This window comes from Citrus sinensis, chromosome 1 (genome assembly GCF_022201045.2).
Source record: "Citrus sinensis cultivar Valencia sweet orange chromosome 1, DVS_A1.0, whole genome shotgun sequence".
In the NCBI taxonomy this organism is placed as follows: domain Eukaryota; kingdom Viridiplantae; phylum Streptophyta; class Magnoliopsida; order Sapindales; family Rutaceae; genus Citrus; species Citrus sinensis.
In genome coordinates, this window is record NC_068556.1 from 6862096 (window position 1) to 6872200 (window position 10105).

Consider the following 10105-nt stretch of genomic DNA (forward strand, 5'->3'; position numbering starts at 1 on the left):
TATATTAACTTATTAAATATTAATCAGTTATATATATATTAATTATTATATAATTAAATAATACATTATTTAGTTATATTTTTAATATAATAAAAATTAAAATATGAATAATAAATTATAAAATTATTAATTTATTTTTAATAATTATTATGTAAAAAAATTAATAATATATAATAATTTATTAAATTAAAAAGTTATATTTATTTATTATTATTAAAATAACAAAAGTAAAAAAAAAAAAAAGAAACAAAAGCAAAACGTTAATGCGGCGACTGGAACATTAAGCTAAACCCGATTGTCAGCACATCCCCTCTATCCCAATACAATTTCTTTCCAAACATGGCCTTGATATTAAATTAATATAAACAATATTATGATACACTAGTCACATACTCCAAACACACCCTTAAATCAATATAAATGAAATTTAACCAAAGCCCCCAAATTTTTCACAATTAGTTTCAGTCACTTCACCTAACACACTTTTGTCAGTATATGCTAAAAACAAAATTCATGTAAGCTTCATTTTTCTTCTTTGATTAGGGTCTTTCTATGGTGCATCCGTTGCACCGTGCAAATTGTAGCAAAATTTTATTATCTGTAACAATTTTTACGTTTATTGTCATTACATTAGATTATAAGGAACAATTTTCTGTGATATGTTATTACTAATAGCAAAATAATAAAAAATATTATTATCAATATAATAACAAAAGGGCTACAACCATATGGTTTGACTGATGCACCATAGTCATTGGTCATATCCCAAAATCTAAAACAACGGAAATAATAATAATTTACATATGCCTAATGACCATTCTATGTATTTAGTATATTTAAAAAAAATAAAATCGAATTGGGTGAAAATTTATTGACCCCGTCCAAATCCAAATCAATTAAAATAAAATAAAACTGTTAAATTATGTTTTGAGAGGGGTGGAAAAGAAATTTTACTTTATAACCAAATTGTAATTTTGGTTTGATTTGATTTGATTTTATTTTATTTTATTTTTTGGAAGTCTTTAGGTAAGTTACCTTAAACGTACTTGGCCGTCTCCTAGAAGAAAATATGATACGCGACGGAAAATGCGATGGCAAATAGGATGTTAGTACCATGGTAGGAGAGATTTAGACTTTTGATAAAATCTTCATTTACACCGTTCATGTTTCCACCAATCGAAATTAGATCTTTTCATGCGGTTGTGTATCACATGCTTTCTCATGTGTGACGCACGCGACGTGTTTTCTCCTAGAGAGAGATTTACAAGATAATAATTTTTCCTTTTTAATTTCAAGTGTTGCGCTGTAAATGACTAAAAAAATCTGATACACACACATATCAACCTATGAAATTAATTTCCAACCCGCAGTCATGGCACGCATATCAAAAATTTAACCCGTACGTACATCCACATTGGTGTGCTCTTCATTATTTTATTATTATTATTATTATTGTTTTTGAACACATCGGCAGGCACATAATCGTTTTGATTTTTTGGAGCATCATCATTGGTAGGTCAATTATTGTCCTTTCAGAAAAGGCCATCGGTCACTATTAATAACAATTACCTCACGTAAACCACCGTTGTATCTCCTCCATTTTTCTATTCGGATTTGATAGCAAAATCTCCACTAAAAGAAATAATTGATAATAATAACAGTAAGCCATGGCAGCACCGCGAGTGACGATGGAAGTCGGAAACGACGGCGTTGCGATCATCACTTTGATTAATCCTCCCGTGAACGCCTTAGCTATTCCAAGTGAGCTATGATATTTCTTTTTCTTTTTTTCTTTTTTTCTTTTTCTAAATTTTAATATTATGATGTATTTTGATTTTGAATTCGTGAGTTTGATTGATTGATTGATTGATTTACTCTTGTTGTTGTTGTTGGTCCAGTTGTTGCCGGATTGAAGGACAAGTTTGAGGAAGCCACGAGCCGAGACGACGTTAAGGCTATTGTTCTGACAGGTCTGTTCCTTTCTTTTCCTTGAATATACAAATGCACTTTTTTTTAGTCATTTGATTGAAATTCCCATTAAAATAAGCATATGCTCCTGTAAACAGTAACATTTGATTGAAAAGTAAACATGTTGACAAAAGGAATTGCTCTGTGATTGTCGCCGGTCGGCCGTCGGACGGTGACTTTTTGAATAATATTGTTCAAGTTTTTGAACTTTTTCTTTTCTAATTTTTCACTTTTTATTGGAACTCATGAAATGATAAAAGTGAGAAGCTCGATCTGGTTCTTACGGTTGTGATTTACTGCTGGAGAAAGGTCTCTGATAATGTGTTTGTTTCTCTTGGTCATTGAAGGCAATGGTGGAAGGTTTTCTGGCGGTTTCGACATAAATGTTTTTCAGAAGGTTCACGGGGCTGGTATGAGATTAGTATTTTCTCTGGTAGTGGAGTACACGGTCATTTAGATTAGATTTTGTTATTTTGTATTTACAACTGTACCGTGTGGCCTGGCAGGGGATGTTTCGCTGATGCCCGATGTATCGGTTGAACTTGTTGTCAACTTAATTGAAGGTCTTTACCTTACTTTTAGTGTCTCTTACTTTGTCATTTAGTTTTTGATAGCTTATTATGAGATTTTTTTTTTTTTCCAAAAATACCTATAAGATGCTGTTGATCTTGTTCTTTTATGACCATAGATTGCAAGAAGCCCATTGTTGCAGCTGTGGAGGGGTTAGCCCTTGGAGGTGGCTTAGAATTGGCAATGGTTTGTGTTTTTTTGCTCATAGGCAGTGCCTTTTGATTTCACGTTCCTCAGAAAATTGATCATTATGTTGTTTCACAACTGAATCACCCCATATTACTCTTATGCAGGGATGCCATGCACGTATTGCTGCTCCAAAGACTCAACTTGGCTTGCCTGAGCTGACACTAGGGGTAATTCCAGGTTTTGGAGGTACAACTACATTTATATGTTTCTCATTCTTGTCATTCAGCTTGATTGGGATGCAGTATAGGGTTTATTCTTTTGTTTGGATTTTTCCATCCTGTGTCAGGTTTTAAGGTTTTCTTTTTCCAGAGAATTCTTTACTTTTTGGAGTTCTACACTGTAGAGAAGATTTTTGTTTGTAGACCTCTGGTTCACTTTTTGAATCCTTAGTCCCTTCTTGTATTCTATAAAAAGTTTCTCTGTTTCCTATAAAAGAGGGGGAAAAAAAACTACATTAAAATGCTTGTGCAGACATGTACACTCTTATCCACCCCGTTCAGTTCAAGTGATAAATGTTATATGCTTCACAAGTACCAACTGGATGTTTGACTGTGGTTGCTTTGTAGGCACACAACGTCTACCAAGGCTGGTGGGCCTCTCAAAGGCTATTGAAATGATGCTGGTAAGCCTCCTATATTTAATGTCAATATCATCATTTATCAATACAGCTGTACTTATCTTCCCCACTGTAATGTTTATCTCACTGAAGCCTCACTTCTGGAACTTGTAGCTTCTCCCATTCCCAATTTAGGTTGGGGGTGGGGGAGTTAGTAAGGGACGGGATATGTGGGGTTGGTTTTGTCGATTGAGTTGCAATGAATGATTAGAGGCTGAGATACAAGTATTTCGCAGTTTGTATGTTATATGATTATGTCATTTGGTTTGCTTTGCCTGTAATATGTAGAAAAAAAACCTTATGGTGTTTGATTTTAGAGGAGATTGTACATTTCAAATGTTGGGATTGAGTTAAATTAACTCCCACTAGTATAATGAACACTATGAATATTTACATAGAACAACAAATGTTTGAAATTATTGGAAGCTCTGATTTGATCATTACTCTCCATCTGGGATTTTTCTTTAGAAACACTTTGCAATGAAGTTGTGCTAACTTTCTTATTACTACAATGCTCTGAAGTTATCTAAATCAATCACGTCTGAGGAGGGCTGGAAGCTGGGTCTAATTGATGCTGTTGTGACTTCTGAAGAGTTGCTGAAAGTATCTCGACTCTGGGCTTTAGACATTGCAGCAAGGCGCAAACCATGGATACGTTCCCTTCACAGGACAGACAAACTTGGTTCTCTTTCTGAAGCAAGAGAGGTGTTGAAACTTGCTAGACTACAAGCCAAGAAGACTGCCCCAAATATGCCTCAGCATCAAGCATGCCTTGATGTGATTGAGGAGGGTATCGTTCATGGAGGATATAGTGGCGTTTTGAAGGTATTCTTTGTTGTAGAACTGATTTAGGTTGTTAACATGCACATATTATATTCTTTCCAGGATTGAATCTTATATTTTCTTCTAATGCTAGCAGTTTTAAGTTCTCTCTTGGGGTTGGGGGGTGAGAAGTTTGTTTGTTGCCAATATTGTTTTCATATGTAGTGTCTGCTTTTGTTGAGAGCTCCTGAGTTTGACCTGTATGTATCCATTAGCAGGCTTGGGTTTATATAAATGATTTCTAGGTTGTTTTAGAAAATACATTGACTACAATTTGTTCTGATATATGTGCCTATACTGAAAATGTTATTTCAGGAGGCCAAAGTTTTCAAGGAGTTAGTCATGTTAGACACTTCCAGAGGTCTTGTTCATGTCTTTTTCGCACAACGTGCAACATCAAAGGTAAAGTACAGATTCAAAGACCCTAAATATCGTGGATGATAATTCTGATTAGTCCAGGAGTTGTACTGGAATTTAGTGGATGATAATTTCAGACAACAAAATCCTATCTGAAATTTTAGCTTCAACATTCCAGTAGTGGGCAAGATTGTTAGTCAGTTTATGGTTTTCATGGATTTTTGTACATTTCCTTATATAGTTTGAATTTACATGCTATAACACAAAGTTGATTTAGGATTATAAATTTGATGGATCTGTCTAGCTCTAATCAAACTCTGGTCTGTGTAAAAGTTTGAGGCATGATGCTTGCTTGTTATCTGATTGGACTCACGTTCTTGACACTTCATACCTTTTGTCATTCTTAGTTTGTTTGCACGGAAAGCATTAGAAGAGTATTGTAGGAGTCAGGGTTCTTTCTTTGGAGGTCGTGAATTGCTATATTGCGTTTTTCTTTTTCATTTTATGCTATCTCTAGAACAATCTTTGCCATTGTTTGTTTTAATTTAATATAATTGAATCTTTCTTTCTGTTAGTCGACGAGGTTTTGCTGCATTTAAGCTAAAATTTTCTTTTAGCAAAATTTTAGTAGCTTTTCAATGCCCCTTCACTGATCATTTTCAATTTATATTGCATACCTTGGAAACTAATTTATCAACATATGTTTCTAGTTTTGTGAGGAAAGAAGTTTGCTCAGGTAGGATTGACTTATATATGTGTGTGTGCGCGCATGTGTGTATATTTATATATTTATACACAATTTAAAGTGTAATACACTTTAATCTCTGTAATAATATAGTAATTTTGAGCTTTACAGGTGCCTAATGTAACTGATATTGGTCTCAAACCAAGGGGTGTAAGAAAAGTTGCTGTTATTGGAGGCGGTCTGATGGGTTCTGGCATAGCAACTGCGCATATTCTGAACAATATTTATGTTGTTCTCAAGGAAGTTAATTCTGAATATCTTCTGAAAGGGATAAAAACAATAGAAGGTGGTTACGTCATTCAATGCATTTTTTTTTTTGAATTGCGTTCACTGGATAGTTTGACATAGGATTTCTTTTTTAGTAACATTATGCCTTTACTTGAATCAATCATATTGGCTATGTATGGCTATTTTGGCTGTGGTCGTGAAGGAAGTTAACATATGCTGTTATAATATGATTATGCAATTAAGAGCAATGAGAATAGGTATATTAGCTTCATGTACTAATTGTGTCAATTTTGTCTCTGTTCTTAATAGTAAAGTATGTAAGTTTGTTAATTGTTCTACTAGCACAATCATTGTATGCCGAGTCAGTAGCCATCTTTTTCCTCACTTGAGGGTGGTTTAGGATAACTCATTTCCTTTTATATTTGTGACAGCAAATGTTCGAGGCTTGGTAACAAGAGGAAAATTGACACAGGATAAAGCAAACAATGCCCTCAAAATGCTTAAAGGAGTGCTGGACTACTCAGAATTTAAAGATGTTGACATGGTCATAGAGGTGTGATGTCTTAATATCCTTGTCGTCTTAGTGAAATTTGGAACTCTGTTTCCCACTCTTGATTGTTGCAGTTCCTGTATGCAAATTGGGATACATTAGTCTATCTTCATTCTGACATTATTTATGGCTGTTGTGCATGCCCATATATATTCTTAACTTCTATTTAAGTCATTTAGGTTCGTCTGAATTTGAAAAATCTTATAAATGAATGATATGCATCAAATATATGCCTAGTTCCTCGTGTTAAAAAAGTCTAACATATTTTTTTCTCTTTACAGGCAGTCATTGAAAGTGTTCCTCTGAAACAAAAAATATTCAGCGAACTAGAGAAAGCTTGCCCTCCTCACTGCATTTTGGCAACAAACACTTCTACTATTGACCTGAACATAGTTGGAGAAAAGACCAGCTCTCAGGATCGAATTATAGGGGCACATTTTTTCAGGTCATTTAAGTCATTTTCCTCTTTCTCCTTTCTGCACCAATACTCTCTTTGTGACTGTCCTAAGGATTCTTGTAGTCTTTATATGTCTTTTAAGTCAATTAAAACCATAAACATGGAGCTAGAACCAGAAATTTTCATTTGAGATGGAGTGTTCCGAAAATCACATAGGACTTGACAGATCATTTTCTGGAAAACTGATTCCCAACACACTTCCCTCCCTATTCATCTTCTGTCCAAAAGATTAAAAGTCTGTGGTTGATGCTTCATTGAAAATTTTCCTGGTGTAGTTTAATGTTGAGCTCATCTGATGGAGGGATTTTCAAGTATGTATCAATTAGAATCTAATTAATGCAGAATCCCTTTTCCCTCAATGTGATTGCTTTCAAAGAATGCATATTGAACGTGATTTTTTTTTTAATTTTTTTATCGTTTGCTTTCTTTCCCATCCTTTTTGGTTCTTTGGAGACCAGTAAATAATATAGCAAGACTCTCAAAAGTCAAAATGCTGATATTGAGCTGGGATAGTCAAATTAGATGTTATTATAAATTATTAAATTTATGGCTTACAGTTTCAGATGATGATTAGAGTAGTTTGTTATTCATTTAAGTTGAAAGATCCTCATCCTTTTTTTTAAAGCTCGTAAGTGACGAGCTCTATCTTTGTTATTATTAGATTTGTTGATTACAAGTACACTATATTTTATATCAGTCTAAAATGGGAATGGCTTTTCTGTATGCTTTCTTTGACGTGGCTCTTCAATGAACAGTCCTGCTCATGTGATGCCACTTTTGGAGATTGTTCGGACAGAGAGAACTTCTGCACAAGTAATTCTTGATCTCATGACAGTCGGGAAAATCATAAAGAAAGTTCCTGTTGTGGTGGGTAACTGCACTGGCTTTGCAGTCAATCGAGCGTTCTTCCCATATTCACAAAGTGCTCGCTTGCTGGTTAGTTTAGGTGTGGATGTGTTCAGAATTGACAGTGCAATCAGAAGTTTTGGCCTCCCCATCGGCCCTTTCCAGTAAATTTCTTCCCTTACCATTTCAATATTTTTTAAATTTGTACAGTGTATCTTCCATAGTTTTGTTTTTCCCACTTTGGGATTGTTTTGCCAAACAAAATAAATAGGGAGGGTGGGTGCTGGAGTTAACTATATGGTCCAATGATAAATCGTGATTCTCCATGGATATACTTCAGGCTTCTGGACTTAGCAGGCTACGGAGTCGCTGCTGCAACTTCAAAAGAATTTGACAAGGCATTCCCTGACCGTTCATTCCAGTCTCCTTTGGTTGATCTTTTGTTGAAAAGTGGACGAAATGGTAATAAAGGATTTTCCTTTCTCTTTGTATTTTCTTTATTCTGCCAATGATGTGTCCTTTTGCATGGACATAGCCAGAAATTTAGTTCACTGGGGGCAACTTAACAATGATTTGAATATAAGTGATCACAACTTCAACTCATGGGACATTTCAATTAAGTTCATGGGGCAGGGCTTCAATAATGCATGCAATTTAGAGGATTTTTTAATCAAGCAGGGGCAGCTGCCCTTGCCCAACGCTAGCTCCATCCTTGTCCATTTGTCATCTGAAATTGTTTGCATTTTTGTTGTTTTAGGTAAAGCCAATGGAAAAGGATTATATACATATGAAAAGGGAAGCAAGCCAAAACCAGATCCTTCTGTGTTACCAATTATTGAGGAATGTAGACGACTAAGCAATATTATGCCTGGGGGAAAGGTAGTCATCTCTGATACAAAAATTGACATGCTAGTGGCATCTAATAGTGCTGATTGCTCTATTTGATTTTATTAGCCCTCTCCTGCACCTTAAACTTTCCATACTGATGAAATAACAAGTAGTTTCAGTTGAAGAACCGCTGATGTATTATTGTTTGTTTTAATCTGGCAGCCTATATCTGTCACTGAAAAAGAAATTGTGGAGATGATACTCTTTCCAGTGGTGAATGAATCATGTCGTGTTTTGGAAGAAGGAATAGTAGTTCGAGCCTCAGACCTTGACGATGCATCAGTTCTTGGAATGAGTTTCCCATCTTACCGGTCAGCACCGTATCACTAATTATCTTTAGTTCTAACCTGTGATCAATACAAGGACTTCTTATTTTTATTTTATTGCTCTAGAATTTGCAGAACTACCTGGTAGTTTGCATATAAGGTGTGGTTCTTACTTGTTGCATGCACAATAACCTAAATGTGTTTTGCAAGCACAATACCTATCTTACTTTGTCCTTCCTCTTTGTGATGTGGAAACAGATTAGATAATTTCTTTATTGTTTATAGACCTAGATGTAATTCTGGATGGTTCATCGTTGTATTGTCCAGCATAGTAACATTTTCAAAACTGGTTTGGAGGTGGTGTGATATCAAGGCTGTGATTTCTCGTGCAACCTGCGATCTTCTTCTTTGACAATAAGTTATTACTTCTGGAATCTCACTGCATGTATTACTTCTTTGCAGTGGTGGCATCGTCTTTTGGGCCGACGTAGTTGGGGCAAACTATGTGTATACAAGTCTAAAGAAATGGTCACAACTGTATGGTAACTTTTTCAAACCATCTAGGTTCTTGGAAGAAAGAGCAACAAAAGGCATTCCGTTGGTAAGAATCATATTCCATCGTTTTTCCAATATATTTTCATTTGTTGAAGTTTTTACTCAAATCTCATCCTGAATTGAGCTCGCTACGTTGATCTGCAACTTCCATTCAGATTCTTAACATTAACACACAATTGATAATTGTTGGTCTCCAAAGGCATCAATTTATTTTGTCCGAGGAAATATAGCTTCAGCAGATAGTCATATTTGTTTCAAATGCGAGTAAATTCTTTTCTCTTGTGAAATAACAATATTACTATTCTTTTTATTGTTATGCAGAGTGCACCGGTGTCATCTTCTTCAACATCAAGGGCGCGCCTCTAGGCAATAATTATATATTATATATGCTTTGATTCAATAAAGTTGATGAAGATACGCTTCCTAGTTAGACCAGGGAAAGTCGTGGAAGGAATAAAAATAAGTGAAATGCATTGCATTCTTTCTGTCATCGAATCCAGATGTCTTTTATTCACCCGGAGTGCTTAGGATACGATTTGGTGTCAGATTGAATTGAATCAGATTAGGATTGAACTGGATTAGTATTTAGTATTGTCTAGTTCAGCATTGAATTGAATTGTAATAATAACTTTATAAATTCACCACTTGCAAATAAATTTTGTATGGCTATCGTTACTAAATAGTTTATGTTCTAGTAGTTGACAAGCCGGGCTCCACCAGCATTGGAAGTTAAAAATTAGCTATTTGCACTGCTGAATTGGTGGTCCGGATGGAGGAATGCCCATAAGTTGTAATTTCTTGTTTGTAATCAGTTGTTTTGCTATTAATGAATTACTTTTTCAAAAAAGTTATTTACATGAAAATTAAGCTATGGTGCTATGATACTAAATTAAATTATCGATTAGAAAGAGATCTGTTATCAAATTTGTCGTACAAGAAAGAAAAGATATTCCTCGTTTTTCTCCTTTGGATTTTAGACTTGGAAATCTAAACTTATTACCGTTTTTCAAGTACTTAATTTTACCATATTAAAAAATAACGGTTTACT

General features: G+C 34.7%; 1 protein-coding gene across 1 annotated transcript; it reads left to right on the plus strand.

Moving 5' to 3' along the window:
* The first annotated feature begins 1553 nt into the window (after positions 1-1553).
* LOC102623634 (peroxisomal fatty acid beta-oxidation multifunctional protein AIM1) lies at positions 1554-9737 on the plus strand. Its single transcript, XM_006475585.4, has 18 exons — positions 1554-1761; positions 1899-1970; positions 2316-2378; positions 2475-2531; positions 2657-2724; positions 2832-2913; positions 3294-3349; positions 3866-4168; positions 4481-4567; positions 5379-5553; positions 5927-6048; positions 6327-6490; positions 7258-7512; positions 7689-7810; positions 8106-8227; positions 8399-8547; positions 8965-9103; positions 9379-9737. Exons 1-18 carry the CDS (start codon positions 1668-1670, stop codon positions 9421-9423), a joined length of 2175 nt encoding a protein of 724 aa, XP_006475648.1. The 5' UTR covers positions 1554-1667; the 3' UTR covers positions 9424-9737.
* The last annotated feature ends 368 nt before the right edge of the window (positions 9738-10105 follow it).

Bases quoted from the DNA above. Each gene is read 5' to 3' on its own strand.
- LOC102623634 (XM_006475585.4), top strand. From the start codon at position 1,668: ATGGCAGCACCGCGAGTGACGATGGAAGTCGGAAACGACGGCGTTGCG. The intron at 5,554-5,926 runs GTGGTTACGTCA...TATTTGTGACAG, and splicing joins AGGGATAAAAACAATAGAAG to CAAATGTTCGAGGCTTGGTA. The intron at 6,049-6,326 runs GTGTGATGTCTT...TTCTCTTTACAG, and splicing joins ATGTTGACATGGTCATAGAG to GCAGTCATTGAAAGTGTTCC.